This window comes from Parasteatoda tepidariorum, chromosome 4, assembly GCF_982258835.1.
Source record: "Parasteatoda tepidariorum strain Cologne lab strain chromosome 4, Ptep-v5.0, whole genome shotgun sequence".
NCBI lineage: Eukaryota > Metazoa > Arthropoda > Arachnida > Araneae > Theridiidae > Parasteatoda > Parasteatoda tepidariorum.
The window spans coordinates 105,953,799-105,977,884 of record NC_141758.1 but is presented as its reverse complement, the minus strand read 5'-3'; the positions used below and the strand labels follow the sequence as shown (position 1 = coordinate 105,977,884).

The following is a 24,086-nucleotide window of genomic DNA, read 5'->3' as shown; positions in this document are numbered from 1 at the left end:
GATTTTATGTGTGCATTCTTTGTATTTATGCATTTAATAAATGTTTTGATAAATGTGCTAAGCTTTGATTTGTTTGTTTATAGATACAATGATTTGGCTTGTTTTGGCTGTCCTATCCATGACGGAGAATGGGGATGCCATAGAGTTCGAGCCCTTCTTTCCGCACGATACATTCTTCTCGGCAGAAGATCCCTTTAGATTCCTTCCCCCGAGCTACAAGCTGGATTCAACCCTCTCCCTCAGGCAAGATTTCAATGGTAATCTCACAAGTCATGTAATTTCAATTTTACATATCGATACATTAATGATTAAGCGTTTTAAAAAATATCATTTGTATTGCAAGTTTTTCACACTGGGAACACATCAATCAACTAGATTAGGTATTCTAATCGCCTTAGAGAACACTTTTTACACATATTTTATAACATTTCCTGTCAAATAAGCCATCGTCCGTTGCGGAGCGGACCCAAAAATCATGGGATTTGCAATCAATGTTGGCACATCCATACTGCCCAGATAGCAAAATAATTTTTTTTTCACTCAGCAAAAACCTTTTAATGCAAACCTAAAAAGGTTCGTAATGCGGTTTACGTGTAAATCTTCTAACCGTAAAACTAGATCTGTGACTGTATTCTACGCACATTTCCCTAATCCAAACCCTTGGAAAACAACTTTCTACATAAAAACCTTAAATCGAGGTTGGATAAGGGTTTTCAAGAGTGAAGAAATCCTTTAATAAAGCTGGTCTCAAGGTGAAAATAATCTTAAATCTAGGTAATCATAAGGTTTCTTTTCGCGAAGTCTTGTATGCTCAGCTAAAATCCACCTTCTCTTGAAATTTTAATGTACAATGCAATTTGATCCTATCGCTAGTGTGACGTCAGTTAAAACATCATTGTGGACCTTAAGTGACAATACTTTTAAAAAAAGAAAAGCTTTAAAAAATCATTTTCAGTCCTTTTAGGATGAAAGGTTTGAAACTGCAATATTTTTGCTTTATTGAAAAAAGTTTTTTAGTACAAGAATTTTCGCGACAATAGAAAAAGAATCCCATTGTACAAAGTTGCCATAAGGTTATATGCTTTCTCGGTGAAACCGCTTGTCTTATCTGTATAAGCAGTAGGCAAGTTTTATTCTCCCTGAAAAGAGCAATTGCGAAATACACACACACCCATATATTCCCAGCTTTCCGTCGAAATTAACCGCAGATAATGATTGCAAATGATAGAGTAATTACTTCTGTGTGAAAATGGATGGGGATTTTTTTCCTCTTCACGTAAAACTTGACTAAACTTACGATAATTCTTACAAAAAGTTTTCGCATTTGATTCTTTTCAAATGAATGTTTTGGAATACTTTAACAAGTATCTTTTCCAATTTTTTATTTCCAATCAATTGATACCAATTAAAACTTTTTACCCATTGATAAAATGGGTCTTGTTTTTTGGGTTTTATGGCTTTATTTGGACGTCATCCAACTTTTCAACTGTGTTCAAGAGTAATAGTAAACAGTGAGCATGCGTTGCTATGGCGACCGCTGCTGTTTGATAATTCTTTTTTCTTTTCACCAGCAGTCATTCTTAACGTATTTACATAATAATATTTTAAAGTATTTTTATATTCTTGTATTATTAACTTATTACTGTCTTGACGGTGATTTTAATATAAATATGAATACTGAAAAAGGAAGGTGACGTCTCGAAACACTTACATAAGCAGGATATGACAATCAATCAGACGACAAACATCAATGGAGACAGTTTTTGCAACCTATGATTTGAAATGTTGTAGCGTTTATCGGAGTCAAACCAGAAAGAAAAAAGCATTTGACCAATGAGTAACCAGTGATCATAATAAAGCGATCAAATTTTTTTTTATTTAGTTTTTTTTTAATATTTATTTTTAGTTTCTTTATCTAATTTTTTAGGAATTAGCTAATAATGCTGCAAAAATCCTTTAGTTCTAAACCAGTTAATTGACTTTAGAGAGCAAATAAATCCTTGAATACAATCAACTCAGTTACTTAACCCTTCCGCGGATTCTTGAAAAGGCAAATAGATTATTTCATTCGAATTAAATTTATCTTTTATTTGCAAATCTAACAGACAACGTATTAAATAACGAATCTTGTAAATCATTATGTCTGCGGCAGAACGTAGTGCAGTACATAGTCTGCTGCAGGTTAAGTTTCGAGGTCAAGGTTTATGTTAATTGACCAAGTTCCACTTAACGAAGACTGATAATTTGTTATTCGAAGGATTTACGTTTTCAAGTTGCGATTTAAAATTATTTTCGTTTCTTGTATTGATGTGCTCAGCAAATTTGGTTATTTCTGCCAAAACATTCTGCTTTTGGCGAGATTTAAAAAATATCTACGTTATTTTAAATTGATATCGTTTGTTTACTAGATATTAATATAATTTGCAGACTTATCTTTAGTGTTTCTACTTTTTTTTCCAATTCCAACACTGAATAATTTTTTATTGTATTGAAATCAGCATCTTATTCATTTTTTTACTCTAGTCTGACAATTTTTTTTTTCTTCCTAAGTTTCGAATTCGTTTGGCATTGTATAAAGCCATTTCAATGACTAGAAACTGAGACTTTCTTTTGTGATCAAAGGTAGTAACCTAATCCTTTAAAAGAGGGATCGGAAATTGCGTAACTACTATAACTGCTACTTTTTATTTATTTATTGATTTTTTTCTTGTGCTAAAAAAACTGAATTGACCTAACGCATAAGACAAAACGAAACTTGATTGTAGTCTTTTTACAGTATTCCAATTTGTAAGCGTCGTTTTTATAAAATCCATATTTATTTTAAACAAAATTTTTTATTTATTATCTTATGTATTTGCAGTTTTGTTGCGTCAAAGTAATTAAAGTTTTTACAATAAATAATCATTAACTTGTGTCTCAGAAAAATGAAGGTTCTGTTATTCTTTACAGCTCCATATGCATCAGAAAGCGCAGACTTACCATTGTACACAGACGGGAAAGCAACCCTTCCCCAAAAAACGTTGTCGAAACTTGAGAGGGACTACAAAACTCAACTGCAAAAGGTGGCCAGTGCCAATGCCGATCCGGGATTGTATGGCCGAAACGGAAGGACTCGTACATTTTCAGATTATTCTTTCCCTTCTACTCAGAGCGAAAGTCGATTCAATAGTGAAAGTTTCAAGAGGGAGCCAACGTCCAAAAAAGTTGAAATTCAGAGAGGATTCGTTCCAATACTCGGTAAAAGGTAAGTGTTAAGAACCTGTAACTGTTTAACCCAGTTCACATGAAAGATTTTAAAGTGAATGTTAAGTCAAGCTAAAAAAATATGCCTCGAGATGAGCATAATGAGGATGATTTTCAGTGACAGATGATAGCTCCTTTTGTTCGTGTTAAAGTACTTTTTTTTAAAATTTAATAACCGTTGTCAAACAGACGACCCAATTTTCGAGTTTACGACTACCAGCGTTCAACTCCGTAGCCATGTAATTTTGAACCCATTCCAGAAGACACTCCTGGATTAAGTATTGGGAGAAATTTGCTTTCGTGGAATACCTTTAGATGGAACTGACCCGCATTTGCGTTACAAGGAAAGGAAAACCACGAAAATCGCCCATGGTTAGTCTGATGGCAAAGGGACTCTAACCCATGATCCGTCTACCACTGAGGATATTTTTATGTCCACACTGTGGTCGGTGATAGTCGGGTGCGGAATTTGTGTCGACCAGCCACTGCTGGGGTCGAACCGGGATAACCTTATTGGGAGGCGAGAGCTCTATCCCCTGAGCCACCACGGCTCTCTTGTCAAAGTACTGTAGTGATATCATGAGCCTATTCATCATCAGCAGCAATAGCGAAATCATGGCTTAACCAGGTTTTTGGAGTTGATATATGTACACGACATTTGTGACAGACTATCATATATGAATACATAACAACTACTTTCCGCCGTTGAAAATTATATTAATGTAATCCTCAGTTTTTGAAAAACCTTGATGTTACGAGTTTTAAACCCAGAATTGTGATGGTAAGCGAAACTGGCCTAATATTAATTGATACTAATGTATGTAATATGCAATAATAAAATAAGGTAGCAGCTTGATATACTTCATTTTAATTGCAATCGTTTTCAATTTATTTATTTTCTTGAAATACTTTAAAAATCGTTTAATACTTTCTTAGAAGTCAATTTTCAATTTCATATATTTTTTAAAACTTTATTAAAATACATATTAATTTTGCAATTAAACATTTTTCCAAAAAAATTATCAGCAAAAAAGATATATATTCCGATTATTAAAATTAGAAGTTTCATATTTTTAAAATTGGTATCATAAGATATTGAAAAAAAAAATGACAAATCAGAATTTAATACTTCAAAATACTCTTAAATATTAAGCAAAATGTCTATAAAAAGTTAATCAGCTGATTAACCATAACTCTTCTAGCGAAAATAATATGCTAGTTCTGCTGAAAAATGAGCATTTATTGATTTGAATGTCAATTATCTAGGTATAATAAATCAACAATTTTCAGAATTTCCTTTTCGAAAAATCGGGTATATTCTCAGAAATTAACCCTGTTTTTTTTTCCACTCATAGCATTTCTAACAACTGCGAGTTGATTTATAATAAAAGCTTTCATCTTACCACGAGTTTTCGTTCACTTTAAGAGTTCGCACATGCAAACTGGTTACAGTCATTTACCCGCAAACGACAATACACTCATTTTACCAAAATTTAGAAACCTAAAAAGTGACGCTGCTCACTACTGTACTTCTGATGCCATCAAGCGACTCCATTTTTAAATTGGACTACCCTTGTATGTTATCTTTGTGCTCAAAACTCCCTAAAAAGCAATAATTGTCTGCGTTTTTTGTGATTTTCCAGTAGGCTAAAATCTTGAAAATGCTGTATCAAGAAAAAAAAAAAGCACACAATTTTCAATGCAGCGCAGTGAAAAAAATTATATTTTTTTTGTTGAAGAAAATGCCTTTGTAGTGTATCTACCACTACAAAAAATACATTTCCAATACCCTAGTACAAGGGTGGCGAACCTTCATGCACCAACGTGCCATTTTTTCTAAAATATTGCAATGAGGTCATAGACGTGCCGACAAATAGTTTTGACTTCGTGATTATTGGGTAAATAATAATACTAAATACTATCAACTCTAAACTCTTTATTTACTACGAAAAAATGCAATTCTCAACTTTTGCAATGTCTCAGTTATACGCGTAATTCAACTTAAAGTAACATCAGTGTGACTTCTGTTGTTGCACATTGGATGACAAATAACTTATATTAGGGTTATAAGATGTTAGTTTAAGCAGTACTGTTAATTTTTTTTTGCTAGTTATTTATTGTTCGCTTGTTTTTTGTGGTTATTAATTGCTTTTTTGGCATTAATTGTTCTTTTTTTGTGAATTTTAATTGAATTGTTAATATGCTTCATAGTAAACTTTGTGATCGGTGGCGTGCCATAAGTGGCACGCGTACCACTGGTTCGCCATCCCTGCCCTAGTATGTTAACCTGCCTAGTATATAAGACATGTTAACTAGATTCTATGTTGGGGTACCTTTTCATAGATGAAGGCTGACATTGTCGATAACTACTCTCCTCACATTGGTGACCTTCGGACGTGATGTGAACATGTCTACCTTGACATAAGCTCCAACTTCGAATTGAACACGCCTAGCTTGGCAGGAGCGCCCACTACAATGTGAACGCATCTACTTCGATAGATGATCCACATTGAACAGTTGACTTGCAACTTATGACTGCGACATTATCCACCTCATTGCGCTGTTGCTATTCAAACTTAATACAGCTCACACAATCAGCAAAAGTACGGTGATCCTAATACAGCTCTCCCGGCTTCTCACAAAACAGCAATGCATCAACTAGTGGTATCCCGTTAATAGAATTCTATCACAGATAAAATTCTGGTGGGGAAGTACTGTAGTGTATCTACCACTTCAAAAATAAAATTACAATTCACTAGTATATAACACATTTTAACTCGACTCTACGATGGGGTACCTTTTCATAGATAAAGGTTGACATTGTCGATAACTGCTAACCCTACACCTTTTAATTGCCTTGTTCCTATTTGTTCTGACCAATACACACTTCTTCTAATTTCAGAAGTCCATCAAGCACCGTTCTCAAAGATTTAGAGCCACCTATTCTGACAGCTTCTTCCTCATTTAATCCCCAACGTTTTAAAGCATCCTCTTCAAGAGTCCATCCCGACAACTCCTCATTGACTTCCTCCCCTACACCAGGAAGTGACTCCCGTAAACTAGATTTTGGAAGAGATGCTAGAGTTCTGGCTATTAGCACTAGCTCCAGTGAAAGGTAAGAGCCTGCTCCTTATAGTGCAAAATTCATGGAAACGTTGAGACATTGTCTGGCACTGAACTGGCTTTTATGGATTTTGCGTGTATAACTTACTCATCAGATTGTTTTCTTATGTAAAAGCAAAGCATTCCCACAGTGTGTTCTAGTGAATTATAATGTAAAAGAATTACTAAGAAAAGCTTGAGTATATTTCAATTTTTGTTTTCATTTCATTTCAATTTAAAGTTCCAACAAACAATTTTTCAGAGAAAAAACAATTTAAAAAACTGCCTCTAGGTTCGGGAAGAATTAGGCACTATTCCTTATTCCATGAAATTCTTTTTTTTATTCTTCAAAGAATTTTCAGTAAAAAGCAGTAAACGAGGAATTTTATCGAAAAAGATTTTTCTGCATTATTTTAAAAGATCATCATAAATCTATACAATTGTATGAAGGAGGGAAAAAGAAATTTTCAATTATTTAAATGTATTTGAAAAATATTGGTTTCATTTCTGGAAGAAAAAAAAGGTTTGTTTGCTTTCAAATAAAGAGAATAAATTGTATCCTGCATGATCGACGAAGTGATTTTAAGAAATATTAACATACCTTTTTTTTATCATTTTAAGCATAAATTTACTTAAACTCAAGAATGAGGCAGTTTAATTGGGTCATCTTTTAATTTTGATGGATCGCAGCAACGCCATACACAGTGAATTGTAAGACACAATAGATCACCAATTGTAAGCGAGACTTTTTTTTTAAATTTGAGCCGTGATGACTCAGGGGGTACAGCGCTCGCCTTCCAATTAGGTGATACTGGTTCGAATCCCAGCGATGGCTGGTCGATACAGATGCCGCATCCGGCTTGCACCGACCGCAGTGCTGACTTAAAATATCCTCAGTGGTAGGCGGATCATGGGGTAGAGTCCCTTTGATGCCAGGCTAACCATAGGAGGTTCTTGTGGTCTTCCTCTCCATGTAACGCAAATGCGGATTAATTCCATCAAAAAAGTCCTCCAAGAAGGCAAGTTTCTCCATATACTTGATCCAGGAGTTCCCTTGTCTTCTGGATTGGGTTAAAAACTACAAGGCAGTGGAGTTGAACATAAGTAGTCGTAAACCCAAACAATTGTGTCGGCTGTTCAACGACGGTTATGAAATATTAAAAAAATTATGAAAATTGCGCAGCTCTAGTGCGACGTATATAAAGTATTAATACTGACACAATAAAAAATATGATACATAGTTAGTGATCATGCTTTCTTTAAAACGGCACTGTACTTTTTATTTGTGTTGCGCTAGAGATGCACAGTGAGCTATTGACTACAGCCTGGGAAACATTCCTGAGAATGATCTGATGACGCTATGCATACGCTATGACGCTATGCATTTTACAACGAGAACACATTCCCTCCCCATCCATCCATCCGCAGATCGTAATTTTGATTTGGATTAGAGCATGATCAATCTCTAATCCAGATTTGTTATGGTAACTTCGAGGACTTTGTTGCTCCACTAAGAACATCAATCACCATTTTGTATACTGCGGGGATCGAACTTACCCCATCTCATACATGAACCCAACACCCAAGCAGCCAGGCTTCATTTCTTGAATATAGAAACGGGGCAGAACGGTAATACTTAAAAAAAAATAGACAGGAAATGTTATTTCTCAATAAATATTTTTATTAGTTAAAAATGTCCATCATAACTTTATTTGTGGGGATTGATTTGTTAACAAATTTATATTATCAATTAATCGGCATTATATTTCTTAGAGTGGTAAAGGCACTGATTTTTAAGTTTTAAGGTTGGCGGTTTGAGGCCTATTCAGGTTCAAATCAATACGTACCAGTTTGACTGGAAATTGATCAGTGCACAATTCAGGTGATCACGAAATTTTGGAGTCTAAATCCCCTGTTTAACAACGAAATTTTGCTGGCATACCTTGCTTATGTATTTCTTAATACTGTTTCAACTACATTTTGAACTCTAAATCTGTTATCTTATGTTCCATTTATATGTCGTTTTATCCTCGCAACTGTAATTGGATAACATCATCTGTAATAATAATAAATATTATGTGAAAACGTTTTCATGGGAAACATCATCTAAACGATGGGTCATATGGACGAGCTTCGGATAATTGAGGTTTTACGTATAGCTATTGTGATGTGTATTTAAATCATTTTGCAGCAGCGGTGTTTCAAAGAATACATACATCGCTACATACTAGTTTGATTCCTCACGATGACGCGTCGATACGAATTCTGCTCCCGGCTCACTCTCTGACGTAAAATATCTTCAGTGGTGCATAGACGATGGGCTAGAATCCCCTTGTCGTTGCGGTACCCGTGAGTGGTTTTCTTTTTCATGCAACGCAGTTTCATCGAAAGTCCTCCATGAAGGCTAGTTTGTCCCAATTCTTGATCCAAAAGTTCCCTTGTCTTTTGGGTGGGGTTCAAAATTACAGTTAAACATTGATACGCCATCTGGGAAGATGACCGGCTCCATGGCTTGACCCCCCCCCCTTCCATAGGAATGTACTATGATATTTTCCCCTTTCTTAATATTTTTCGTATTTAATTGTCACAAATATTTTTTTTAAATTTGCACAACGCTTTCGTCTAGAACTATGTTCAATGTAGTTTTCAGTTCTTTATTATTCTAAGTTTTTATTTATTTAAGAATCAAGATAGAAACAAACGTACTTCCTCCGTCTACGACTCTCCACACGCTAATGGTAAAATCATGCGAAGTGTTGCCATAGGAAGAGAGTTCTGTAACACGCCACATGTAGTCCATTTCGATCGCCAATAGTTGCATGGATATGTAACAAAATTATTCATAAAAAAATAATAACTATCCTATATTTGCAGCGTTATTTCAAGCGTCGTTCCGAATGGAGTGAATGAAGACGATAAAGCGACAGCAAAAAAGACGCTGGAAATAAATTGCAATGGAAGCCGGGATCTTGGATGGTGCGAACTCGATGGTAAATACCCCAGGTAAATATTCATTTCCTTTAATGTGCACATTATCTAGCAGATTAACTAGGATGATCCCTTAACCCCCTTGCCAGTGTCGCCCGAATCCAGTTCGGGCCACATGAACTGACTTCGGGCAGGAAAAAAAAATAACACTATTTTGCGAATCCCGAGCTGGGTTCGTTTCCACTTTAGGATACTTAACTCACTATTTTCTTAATAGGTGGCATTAGTGGTCCTTGTTTTTCACCGATTACGACTTCAGTCGAGGGAAGGAAATGTGGGTGGAGGTTTTGGGACATACCCAGAGCCGGATTATACCTTTCGTTGGCCCTAGGCATAGCCGTTTTTGGACCCTCCCCTCCTCCCCTTTTTTCAAAATATATGCTAAAATTTTCTTGCATATTTTTTTAACATTTTTATTAATATGGATTTTAATTTACAAATTTGTTTATCGAACTTTATCTGCAATACCGACATACTGCCGATATTGCAGTTGATATCGATAATACCATTATGATTAGTTCGATCGATAACTATGTTAAAGATAAACTTGTGAATACTTTTCCTAACGTTCACATTGCATTAAGAATATATTTGTCGATTCTTGGATCAAATGCAGAAGGAGAAAGATCTTTCTCCAGATTAAAATTGATAAAAAATTATTTGCGTTTAACAATGAATCAAGATCGTTTGGCATCGCTCGCACTTATGTCTATTGAATACGACATTTTGCGTAGTTTTGGAATTCGACAGCATAATACATGATTTCGTTGAATCCAAAAATCGCGAAAAAGTAATATATTAGGTCATAAGATTCTGCAAAATAATTTATTACCGAAAAATATTATATTTTTATATGTATCTTCATAATTTTGTGTAAAATACACTTGTTGTTTTTAAAGCTAAATTATTTTTGTCAACAAATTTTTTTCTCCCAAGTTTTTCGTAGGCTCCTAAATTTCGTAGGCCCTAGGCACGTGCCTAGTGTGCCTATAGGTTAATCCGGCTCTGGACATACCTTACTGTAAAAGATTTGTAAAATTTATGTATTGAAATTCATATTGTTGTGTTTTTATATTAGATTATACTAATTATATTATATTTAGCTTCAAAATCTAATAGAATAAAATGTGTGTGAAATCCATTACTTTTTTATGTGTATGTAAAAATTATAAATACAGTAGTTATTGCATTTAAAATTTCATTTTTGTTTTAAAAAAACTTTTTTTTTCCTTCTATAATAGTAATATAAAGAACAAAATTAAACAGTCAAAAAAAAATTTCCATTTTTCTGAAATATGCAATTGTTAAAGGGTTAAAAGACTGAATCAAGAGTTTCCCGAAATTTACTCCGGTAATGTGCTATTTAATGTGTATCATTAAAGTTTGTTTTTCTCCTTTTATCAACTAATCTGTGGTGACTTGATTCTTCAGATGTCGCAGCATAAATAGATGATATGTTAATTTCCTGAATTGTAATAACATTTTAAACCGTTTGATATATTTTTTTTGTATTATATTTTTTAAGCAGTTTTTTTTAAATGTTATTGCAGGAAATATGTTGATCAAGTAGTGTCCAATTGTCAAGATGTTATTGAGAGGATGTACGTGGAAGTACCACACAGTTTTGAAAAGTTATCCGATGATTCTAACTTTAAAACTCAATTAGATGACAGGTATGTTCAAAATATATATTCCTTCGAAGGGAGGTCATCACCCGGAAAAAGCTAGGTTACTCGATTTCCTTAGTTTTGGATATAACCAAAAAGTATCATGTACGCTTGCCATCATTCCGCCGAAAGAATGTTGAGTGTGTAACATATTAACCATTGGCAAAATTGGTCTTGGTTTGGATTTGATGGTGTTCACACCCTTGTCAACTGTGTTCAAGAGTATGTAATAGTAAACAGTGCGCATGCGTCGTCATTGCATGTGTTGCTATGGCGACCGCTGCTGTTTTTCTTTTCATTTTCACTAGCAGGCATTTTTAATGTATTTACATAATAATAATTTAAAGTTCTTTTTATTCTTAACGTATAATTACTGTCTTGACGGTGATTTCAATATAAATATGAATGGTGAAGAAGGAGAAGTATTTTGTGACGTCTTGAAACAGGTACGTAGGCAGTCCAATCCGACCACAAACATCAATGGAGACAGTTTTTGCAATCCATGCTTTGACCAATGGGTAACCAGCGATCGTAATAAGACGATCACGACTTTTTGGTTTACTTTTATTTAAATCTAATTTTATTCTACAAAAAGAACAAACTATGAATATATGGACACCGAAATATTTACGCTCGCAGAAGTATAAACCTATTCAATTCATCAACTATCTCTAACGCTGAGTGTGCGGGAGGGTCCTTCCCTTTAATTCTGCCCAATTGATGAAATTAAGTGCAAATATGTGAGGTATAGCAACTCTTAACATGCTGTCTTTTTTCTCCGTGGTTTTTGCTTTTTTTTCCCCACGTCACTACATTCCAACTTCTTACTGAAATATATTGTCAGGGGAAAAAAGGCTGTAACCATGCTAGCACGGAAAAGTGGAGACATAAGACTTTTTTAAAATTTGATTTCTCCGCAATTATTCTACAGATTTTTGGTAAAATTTTGTATTTTGCTGCGTAAAATTACCCACTTTGAAATGATTTAAAAAATTGTATACTTTATAGTTTAAAATTTTTTCTGACTGTTACTAAATAAAACAATAAATGTTAACTAAAATTTATTTTTTGCATAGTTCAGAATTATATTTGAACAAATGAATTTTATAATTGTGTGCAAATTTTTTTCAATTCGCTGAAAAAGAATCTGTGCCAAGACGGCTTTATATGCTTACTGGTGCAAGAGGAGAGAGAATTTACGTCTGTATTATGTTGTATGAAGATAAGACAGTTTGAAATGCCTTTGAATTTTTATTTACTTAAAACATTTTAAGTCTCAACTATTTTGCTCTGTACTGTACACCAAATATTACATTAAATTACAGAGACAAGACTTTTCAGCAACACAGTTCGAAATTATAAAATGTTGAACCAACAGTACATCTTCCATTTATTAAATAATAGGGACATTTATTGTATGTCATGAGTAATCGGAGAAATTCTATGACACAATCACTTTTAGTCATAAAAATAAGTATTAATGCAGGGAACAATTAAGTTACTTTTTGTTTTTTGCTCACCTACAGTAATGAACGGTATTTCCTCTAATCATAACATAATTATACTTGTTCATCAGTTACAATTATTATTTATTACAATAAATTGAAACGGCATCCATTATAATTTCGACAAATTCGGATATGCATATTGCAATGTAAGACACATTGTTTAGTTGTATTTAGATGGTTTAAGAAATGTTTGCCTTTCAGCGGTAGCCGGGCGAAAGAGAGAGGCAACAGGGCACACGATGCATGGTCATGGGCAGCCTACTTTCACCAGGGATCTCTCTGTGATTCAGAGGCCGGTTTTTTGAGACCCGAAACAGCAAAAGACACTTCTGGCAAATGGAATATCATTTTGCAGACAGACACCTTAAAACAAAGAGTCCCCATAGAAATGTGCAGGTGAGCAATGCCTTTATATACATAGCAGGGTTAGAAGTTGTCCAGAGTACCCATGAAGATACATAGACACACATTTTTACTAGTCCGTTTACATCGTAATTTTATTTAAAAAATATTAATAAACTGAGTTTACACATTCTCTGTATTGTAATTTTTTATTTAATGTCACTATTATGATGAAATATGCTATTGAATAATAAAAACACTGGGCAAACAGGAAAAAAACGAAACATCAAATTATCCCTTCAGAATGATTGCTGAGACCATGGATAATTTTTTGGTACTCCTCGTAAAATTTTTGTGATCTCGGACCGCATTTAATTTCGAGCCCTGGTAATTGGACGAGGGTGCACCATCGTAATGAGAGAGCAGGATGGTCCAAACCAAAACAGGATGGTCAGATACCTCACATTTCTAACAGCAAGGCTAAGTTCTAAAAATGTTTAATGCACTACTGCGTACTAGATTATTTTACATTTTAACCATGTTGAGCCGCAATGGTTCAGGGGATAGAGCTTTCGCCTTTCAATGAGGCGAACCGGGTTCGAATCCTAGTCGATACAAATTCCGCATCCGGCTTGCACCGACCACAGTTCTGACGTGAAATATCCTCAGTGGTAGACGGATCATGGGTGAGAGTCCCCTTTACCTGCAGGCTAACAGTGATAGGTTCTCGTGGTCTTCCTCTCCATGTAATGCAAATGCGTGTTAGCTCCATCAAAACGTCCTCCATGAAGGCAAATTTCTCCCAATACTCGATCCAGGAGTTCCCTTGTCTTCTGGATAGGGTTCAAAAGTACAAGGCTACGGAGTTGAACATTAGTAGTCGTAAACCCATTGAATTGGACCGGCTGTTCAACGACGTTTATAAAATATTAACCATGTTGCTCCAGGGTTGCTCAGGGGGTAGAGCGCTCACATCCCGATAAGGTGATCCGGGGTCGATCCCAGTAATAGCTGAACAATACGAATTCCACACCCCGGCTCGCACCGACCACAGTGCTGACGTAAAATATCCTAAGAGGTAGACGGATCATGGGTTAGAGTCGCCTTGCCGTCAGACTAACCGTGGAAGTTCTTCGTGGTTTTCCTCTCCATGCTACGCAAATGCAGGTTAGTTCCATCAAACAGCCCCCCACGAAGGCAAAATTTCTCCCAAAATTTGAACCAGGAGTTTCCTTATCTTTTGGATGGGGTTCAAAATTACAAGGCTACGAAGTTGAACATTAGTGTTCGAAAATTCAAAAATTAGGTCGGCTGTTCAACGACGGTCATAAAAGTAAAATATTAACCATGTTGTAAAGTGTGATTCGACAACACCGGAAATAAAACGCATTGAAAAAACATTAACTACTGGATACTTTTTGGCAGTTAGCGTAAATTAAGTTTCATTTTCTTTTTGTTCTAAAGGAAGACGAACACTGCATGTAAGAAGTCGTGCGGTCTGAAGAGCAGCCAGTGCCTCCAGAAGTATAACTACCACCTTCTGTTGAGTGTTAACCCTCTTCTGAAACACGACTGTCCCTCCATGAAACTTTACAGGTTTCCATCAGCCTGTGTCTGTCACGCAGAATGAATGGCATCCATGTGTGGATCACTAATGGATGAAAAATTAAAAAGTACGGTTACAAACATGCGCAGGTAAGCATGGAACACATTATGACACTGAACAGTTTCTTAACAAAGCGTTAATCATGGTCATATTGTTAGCTGTTGGGTCTTTATATTTTCCTTTTTTGCAATACGAAAAAAGTTTCTTCCTTATTATTTATTGTAGCATCAGTTTCCCATACTATGGAAATGTTTCACCCTCAGTATTAGTTACGAGTTTGCTTACAAGTATGACAAAAATTTTCTCTTCATTATTATAGTTCGTGCACCACGAGTTGGCTCCGCCTTCATCACGCGGTATCCGACGATACTATTACGCTATTCTTGGGAGAAGGATGTAAAAAATTTAGAACAAGGTTGTTATTTGGCGATCTTATGACAAATGAATTTATTTCGCAATCTTTGTGCGCATTTTTTAAACATTAAATATTTCATAAATGTGATTATATTTCGCTAGTTTGAGTGAATGGTTTGTCCTTTTTCAGACATTTTGCCTGGGAAAACAGCAGTGTTTAAATTCAAAATATATTTAATTAGCTGGAGTAACAATAGGTATAATAGCAGATGACAAAACGAAGTAAGTGACTGAAAAAAAATTCACTGTTTGCGTTTGGCTCGCATTAAGGGTTGTCTCAATTTCAAGCGCGAATATGTTTCTCCTCTTACTTCTGCGCTGAAATGAACTCTGCGTTCGAGGAGGTGGAGCCATGGGCCAACTCCTGGTGAACGAACTACACTCATGAGTTTTCTTATCATAGTTTGAAAAGCAAAATAACGTAGTTCCAATTTACCATATGAAATTGCTTTGTTTCTTGAAAAAATAAAGATGAAAAACTGAATGACTTTTTGATCTTATAATCTGATTTTCATTCAACAAATCATACGAAAATCGTGCCAAAAAATGCCAAATAACACTAGAAAGACTGAAACTTAGTATATACATATATTGCCCAAAAGCAGTCAAAATGACTGCATTGTGAGAAAATAATTAATATGTAAAGAAATTTGTTTAAAATTATTTTTTTAATATTATTTACGGTTATATAACAAGTTATTAGTCAATATTAACAATAAAAAAATTATATGTTGTACAAAAAGTCACAAAACTCTAGGAAATTGTGTCATTATATACATCATTGTTTTTCTAATTGAAATTAAAAAAGCAGTCAAAATAACTTCCTTAAGGCAATGTAGGGTTAAGTAAATGAACTCACGGTTCTTTGGTTAAAAATTAATTTAGAATAGTATTGAAACCACAATAGAATCAGGAGAAAGGAAGTGCATACTTATAAGCAAACTACTTCATACTATATAATTTTAGTGCTAAAGATGGAGTTAAAATAAAGAATGCTTACAACAAGCAATGTTACTAAAACAGTACAAAGAGAAAACAACTAGTATCTTTCTGTCATCCTGAACAGTTAAAAAATAGTTGTGAATTCAATATTCAAACTTGAATTAAAGTGATTTCATCGAAACCTAAAATTGTCATTCATTTGTAATTTGATTGGATTGAATGTACACTCATTTTGTAGAAGCATGAATAAAGTGTTTTTTATTCTAAAATGTTGTCGATAAACAAACTGTGTTCTTTTTATCTCTTGTTGGATTATGACTTGAAAGGTACGCATTTTTACCTTATCGTAATACAACTGACATAAGAAACACTATTGCCCCAAAACGAATATTTAAAATAAGATGACAAAATATCATTTTACAGTTTTCCACTACCAATTAAGACATAATACAAGACGTTAAGCATCATACTTCCTGTATTATGTATATACAATGTTAATGTTTGCACGAAGCCTGCTTCTGCTCATTTGTCATAGCAGAACCATTTTAACAAACTTATATAAAATCATATATTTTGAGATGAGAAAACCAATAGAGAAGCTTCCGAATCGCGTGAATCCTTTTTCAAAAGATTTAGAATAGTAGTTATTTAGTTTTATAAAGAACCACCTGGTTCGCGTCCCTGCTACTAGTTTTTAGACCTTGAAGAATGATACGAAAAAAACCGAAATTCCAGGATACACCCGCATTACAATCACCCCCCTGTATCTTACTATAGCTGCAGAATTATTCTATAAAATTTTAAAAAAAATTTAGAGTAATTTTTGATTAACAATAAAAATATTTTAAAATTTGGAAAAAAATTGTGTAAGATACGAGTAATTCTTTCTTACTGCGCTTGCACGGAAAACATTTTTGAAAAAAATTTGATCATAATTTTATTTAGAATTGTGTAACTTCTTATAAACAAATTCTGATTTGAATATCTTTAAAATGTAAAAAAATTTCTAGCAAATTTCTGAGTAGTTTTTGTACTTTTTTTTTTATATTGAAAGCTCTAAATCATTGTTTCCCAACGTGGGGCCCACGCCCCACTGGGGGGCATTTTGATCGTTAAGGGGGGCAATTCGAAAATGGACTCGACCCGAGTTTAACTCTTTTGCTCCGGGCCATTTAAATGCAATGCTAGATTTCGGTGCCAAAATTGAAAGAAAAAAGCAAATTCTTAAATAATTGCGGCCAATAAATATTATAAATTCGTTTGACGAGACTGAAGTTTCAACTGGGTTTTTGACATCGTTAAGTTAACTTCCCTGCTGCAGACGGCAGGCTCCGCGTGGACCCCCGCACGCTTTAAAATCTCGTTAAACAATGCAGTTGTTCGAATCTGAAGAATAGACGGAATTAGTGAAGATATTGAAAAACAACTTGTTGAAAACAAGAAAATTCTCAATGCAAATGGATGAATCAACTTTGATAGACAGTGTGGCAGTAATGATAACTTACGTAATAGGATATATTGATAAAGGGCATTTTGCTGAATAAATGTTCCTCAGTAAAAGATTAGAATGCACCACTACCTCCAAAGATATATATAATAAGCTAAAAAACTACTTAGATGTCAATAATATACCAATGAAAAATATAACATCTTGTGCTGCAGATGGTACTCGTAATATGATGGGCAAGAAAAATGGTTGCTTAAAATTGATGAAAGATGAGAATCCAGGAATGATTCTTGTACATTGTGTTATTCACAGGGAAAACTTGGTAGCTAAAAACATCTCGCCTGTTCTAAATGAAGTACTACATATCAGAAATAAAGGGTATCAATGCTATTAAAGCTGATGCCAAATGTGAGCGTCTCTTCAAGCTATTTTGTGAAGAACAAAAGGCAGACCATGTGAGACTTTTACTTCAAACTGAAGTAAGATGGCTCTCAAAAGGGAACTGCTTAAAAAGATTTATAGAACTGTTTGATACTCTTACTGATTTTTTAAGCGACAAACCTGAAATGAAGTATCTGTTAACTGTCGATGGTAAAGCATTTGTAAATTATTTAGCCAATATCTTTGAAAAACTAAACATAATAAATAAGCGACTTCAAGGAACAAATAAAACTCTTGTTGATGTTAAAGCGACGATATTTGGTTTCATTACCTTTATTGAGTTATATCAGAAATATATTAACAACAAGAAATTTAAACAGTTTCATTGGCTCCAAAAATGTAAAGTAAATGATACCGCTTTGCTTGTTATTGTCATCTAAAAATTTTATCGACTGATTTAAAAGAAAGATTTTCTGATTTAAAATAAATTGATTTTCCAACATGGATGAGCCCCGCAGTGCACTGATCGTTAAGACACGGTTCCCAGAAGACCACCGAAGTCAAGCATCACTGGCTGCGATCAGTGTGCGGGTGGGAGACTACTTGGATCAGTCTGCGTAGAGACCGAGGGTGTGCGGTATGGGTCCTCGTTAAACTGTTCTACCGTAAAGTGCTCGACTTCGCGTGCAGGTTGTTGGGCTACCGAAGTTGGGGTGCCATCCCCTCTGTAGAGGATCAAAATTGTGATGGCTTGTCTTTGGATCATCCTCAGGGATGTTTCCCTGACCGTCGCCAATAGCCCATTGTGCAGCTCTAGTGCGACGTAAATTAACTACAACGACCTTCATGAATGATGCAGCCAATGTTAGTGGATTTGTCTGATATATCACATATGCACTATCAAGATGAACTCGCAGAATGACGAGTCAGTTAAAACTTTATTTAATATAAAAGGAGTGATGACATGTCTTTGCGAGGAAACAGAAATCAAATACCCAAATTCACCCAAATGAGCAAGAAAATTATTGTTACCGCTCCCATCTTCATGTTTAGCTGAATGTGGATTTAATGCTGTAAATGATTTACTGGTGAAAAAAGAAATCGCCTGGATATACCACAACGAGGAGACTTATGCTAACCAAATTGGAACCTAACATGAAATGTCTGTTCAGCAAGCATCAAGAGCAAGGATCTCTTTAGCCCTGAAGGATCTCACTAAATTAAAATATTAAATTACTATAGAAAAATCCTTATTAAAATTATTTCGCATTTGAATTTTAGTTTTCCATTATGTGCTTTGAAAATTTCCTTACTGTGTTTCGTTAACAATTTCCGAGTGATTTCTTCCTAAAACCTATCTTTAAGTTTCTTTCGTGAACAATTAAATTTTTTAATATTAAAAATTATATATATATTACATAGGGGGGCAAAAGATTTTTAGAAAGGCTTAGGTAGGGCATGGCAGAAAAAAGGCTGGGAAACACTGCTCTAAATGATAACGGGGTGTTCCACAAATTTCATTTTGTATCATAAAACAAAATTTCTTGAATGATAATACCCTAAACTGATGATTCGGACAAAAAAAAAATGTGATGGTATTAGGAAATATAACATTTAATAGGGTGTGGTCCTATATAATGACGTCATTTTTAATAAACCTTGGTCAACATGTTTTGTTACATTTGTGGAAAACCCCTTACCATTCAAAGTTTCCTTTCCAAATTAGCAAAAACTACTTGGGATATTGTTAGAAACTTTTCTAATGTTCCAGATATTTAAATCTGACTTCATAAGTTATCATATACGATAGATTCAAAATAATAAGTAGAAAAAATTTTGATCTCCACGTATGCGCAGTATAAAAGGATTACTTCACGAAATTTTTTTTAAAAATTTTATTGACTGTTTTTAAAACTATAGTAAAAAATAAAAACATAAGATTTTTTTTAAAAATAAAAATGTCCATATTTCCATCAATATAGAGCTAGACTTACGTAATTTTGTGCTGTTATTTAATATGAAAATCAACGTAATTGACACGAGTTACAAGCTGATCGCTGCATTTTTTGGCATAGGGTGGTCAAAAACATTATTCGTTCATAAAATATTTAGACGAACCTTTATTGATATGAACTTTAAGAAACTGCATGACTTAAGCATTTCTGAAGTTTTAAATTAATTCTCTAAATATTTTTTGAGAAATATGAAAAATGAGTCAGTATTTTAATGTTTCCATCATTTCGTCCAATCCCTGTACTTATTATTGCATAAGAATAATTTCGACTTTATTTATTTTTAAAAAATTCGATTTAAATCTAAGGTTTATTTACGAAAAAAAATTTCTTTTTTATGATAGTGGTTTGTTTAAAGAATTTTTTCAAAATAAAAATCATAATAAATTATGTATTTAAAAAGAAAATCAGGTTATTTAAATCACGTCAAATCCTATAAAAGTTTAGTTGAGCATTGTGGGCATTCACTTAAGCTAAAAAAAAGTTAATGCTACAATAACTATTTTTTTTTAAAGATTAAATTAAGATTTTTTTTTAAGATTATATATATTGGATGATAAAAATGAACCTCAGTAAACATTGTTTGTGCCTTGATTAGGAATTCAGTTTCTTTCAACAATGTTTTTATTTTATTTCCAATGGCACATTAAAAGACAATTGAACATCAAAAAGATAACAATTAAAATTCTTGATGAGTCTCCAGGAATTCTTGATAATGTCAACAAAACAATGTATCTTATATATATACGTTTCCTTGACCTTACAATATTGAATGTGTTAAAAAAAAATGATCAAAATTTTATTGACATAGTAGCCAACAATAGATAGAAAAAAAATCCAGCAGATTTTACGAACAAATATAAATTTCATGACAATTGTTGCATAATGCAGGGGTGATTGTGAGCCCATGTCAAAATTCCAGAGTTTAAAAAAAAAGACAGTTTAAATTGAAAAAAATTTAAACAAGGTTTTTTTTTCTTCCCTTTTCTCAATATTTCTTAGTTTACTTAAAATAAATTTAAAATTTTACACATACCTATAATGACCTGCAGAAGTAATTAAAATTTACAAATATGTCTTTCTTTCTTTAGTTTATGATTATAACAACTATCTACTGATAAAAAAGGAATATCAATCATGAATATAAGCTTATAAAGTATCTCTCTGACTCTCCCTTACAAACAAATAAAATAAACTGTGTTTTTAAGTTCCACCTTGGAAAATTTGATTTCCGGAAACTTCTGCGATCAATGATTTTTTGAAACATCCGGACCTTCGATCTCCAGATCACTATTAGCGAAAATTCCGGAAATCCGGATTTTTTCCGGAGCACAATCAGCCCTGATAATGTATTAAATATTTTACCCATAGGGAATTTTTATTGTCATCTAAATTGAAATACTGCGAATATTTTTTCAGTTATGAATAGACACTAAATGAACTTGAAATGCATTGTATTATGTTTACTCATAATTTTGAATAGTAATAAGCATTTAATTCACAAAAGATAAGAGATTTTTTAAAATTTATTTAAAAAGGGAGTTTTACATAAAATGATTATTAAAAAAGAGATAATTTCTTTCGTGATTCAAATCCAATAAAGTATTTAGGTAGAAGCTTACCTCTTCCTTAATTTTGCTACTTCTTCACTGAGGGTCTGGCCATATTTTCCTGAAAATAAATACCTTCTTCTCGTTGAGACTCTAATGATATCTGACATAAGGAAACAATAGGAAAATTTATTAAGGTATATACAAAAGTACACTTAAAGAGTAGAGGTATCCATTTTTATCGGAGTGGTTTCTCCCTTCGTTTGAAAAAGCAATAATAATAAAAACAAAACTCAACAGTATAGGTTACAGAGTTTCGGTTTTTGTCCGCCAGATGGAGGTGGCGGATTTGCAACACTGATCATATTAGAACAAAAATTTTTTTTAATTTATTTAATAAACTGATTTTATAAATGAGGTTTGCTTCATTATGCAAGCACGTAATAATCAGTGCAAAAATTCATTTCAACAGGAATTTTTTTAAGAAACTTACTCAGTTTTAGGGAATTTTCATTAGAACAGGAGAAACTGGTAGAGATGGCAGCTATGTATTGAACATACAGTTAAATTTAATAAGACAAAAACCATCAAATGCCATATTACAGTCTTTATTGTCATTTTTTAATATTACATAAAAACATACAAATAATGGAATGTAATTCACCATATCACCGGGACAACCACACTGGTGACGTGAAAATGTTTTATAAATAAGCACAAACTGTAAAAAAATATTAAAAAACTATAATAAAAAAATATTTAATAAAATAATACAATTAAGCAAAAAGTTACTGTAATATGGAAATCTTCATTTTGGTCATTTTGATAAATATGGTTTAACTACTTAAAGTACACTTAAGCTTTACTTCCACTTTTTTTTCTTCCAGACTAAGTAAAAAAAAAAAACTTTCCCAAATGACGAACACCATTTTTCGTCTTATAAATAAACTCCGATGTGAATTGTAAAAAAAACTTTAAACTATTCATCAACAAGCTTTTTATTTATTTCTGCACTAAAAACAATGCAATGAATTTGTAAGCAATATGATTTTTTAACAAGAAATATCCTTGTCAGAATATGTTACTTAAAAAAATTTCTTCTGTAAATTCTCTTAAAAGAAATCTTTATTTTCTCATAAATCCAATCTGAACTTTCAATTACAAGTTAAGATAACTGATGATTTCCTTTAAAGTCATTTCAAAACTAACTTTTTTTTTTTTTACCAAAATGTTACAAAAACCATAAACAATAATAATAATAATAATAAAGAAATCCATCCACTGCCATTTGATACAAAATAGAAGAAAAAAAATTCATTAATATATAAAAATAAGATCATTATAACTGTCATAAGATTCATGTAAAAATAAATGCAATATAAACAAAACATTTAAACACATAAAGACTAATAAGTAACATAGAAAACTTTAAAATATACAAGTACCCAAGATTAATCTTTAAGTTTGTAGAGTTAAAAACAATTCCACAAAAAAAAAAAAGACTAGATGAAGATATTTCAGATGCAGATTAGTGATAGACAGTCAAACCTTGATAAATTGAACTTAGGTTTTGCAAAGAAAAAAAAACTCCACCTTTTAAGTACTTTTTAAGCACTATATACATTGACAAAATGCAAAATAATTTTTAAGGACTTTACATGATCATGATAAAATAACTAGTTTCTGACAAAGAACTCTTTTCTTGATTATATTAGCTATTATAAAATGATCAAGAGATTTTTTGGTTCTATACCAGAGGGTGGAAATGAAGCCTGAAATTGAGAAATGCAACAGAGTTGCACATTAGAGTGCAATAATCTCACTGAAGTCAGTTGAGTAGATGCACAAGCGGGCTCGCAAATATTTTATCAAACAGGTAAAATGATAGGCGCTTTCATACGCTATGGCCCGAGAGTACACCGAGATAGATTGTGGTTGAAAGAATTGTGAAAACGTTGAATAGAAAAATGAGAAAAATCATCTTTTGCATAATACGTGGCGAAAATCGACAAGGTAAAGAAAAAAAATCTCATTTCGGAGAAGGGAAAATGAAACACTTTTTAAAAACACCCAATAAAAAAGCACCTTTAAGGACTTTTATAAAACGAAAATATAATAAGCACCTTTAAGTACTTTTTAAAACCGCTACGCACCCCAAACCAATATACACTCTATTTTTCAACTAATATAGGTCAATACTGGCCCTATATGGGACCAATAAAAAATCTAGACATCCCAATATTGGTCCCTCGGTGCACACTCATATAGGACTCATACTGAGCTAAACTGAAGTCAAGATAAAAGGGTAATGATGATATGCTAAAGAAGCTCTTAAGGAATGAAATCCAATGCATCAAGATATCAAGGTTTGACTGGATGATGAAAAACTTATTGAGAAATTACTTTCTTCAAAATAAAAATCTGACTTCAACCTAGGTGACAAATGCTAAATGAAACAACTTTGAATTCTTCATTCCTATTTTCAATTCTACAACTTATAAATAAAAAAATGTCACGGTTTAAATAAGAAGTTCATAGAGACATATTCAAGTTGTTCAACACCATATATTGTTATTCTTTGACCATCAAACAGATAAATATATATATATATTTATATATTAAAATAACATCCTTTAATTTTCTCATAGACATATTTAAGACAAGGCACACCTCTTTATTTTCCAAAGTGCCAATCAATACTCTACCTAACAAACACTACTTGCACTGAAGTCTATGAACAACCTCATGAACATGTTCATTCTATTTTTTTTTTCATAATAATAAGGGCTTCGTATTGCACTTAGAGTGCAATTTTCTGTCTCTTACAGTTCAATTACAGTAGAACCTCTTTCATTTGAATACTTCAGTTAACCAAAGTTATTTT

The 24,086-nt window shown here is 33.1% G+C and overlaps 1 protein-coding gene across 1 annotated transcript in view; it reads left to right on the top strand.

Moving 5' to 3' along the window:
• LOC110282031 (uncharacterized) overlaps nt 1–16,082 on the top strand; it is a 33,408-nt gene extending 17,326 nt beyond the window's left edge. The window contains exons 2-8 of the mRNA XM_043050022.3: nt 84–257; nt 2,950–3,244; nt 6,146–6,358; nt 9,220–9,348; nt 10,884–11,006; nt 12,710–12,904; nt 14,315–16,082. Coding sequence (XP_042905956.2) covers nt 89–257; nt 2,950–3,244; nt 6,146–6,358; nt 9,220–9,348; nt 10,884–11,006; nt 12,710–12,904; nt 14,315–14,480 — 1,290 coding nt within the window. The 5' untranslated portion in view covers nt 84–88 and the 3' untranslated portion in view covers nt 14,481–16,082. The remainder of the gene's footprint in view (nt 1–83; nt 258–2,949; nt 3,245–6,145; nt 6,359–9,219; nt 9,349–10,883; nt 11,007–12,709; nt 12,905–14,314) is intronic.
• Nucleotides 16,083–24,086: the final 8,004 nt, after the last annotated feature.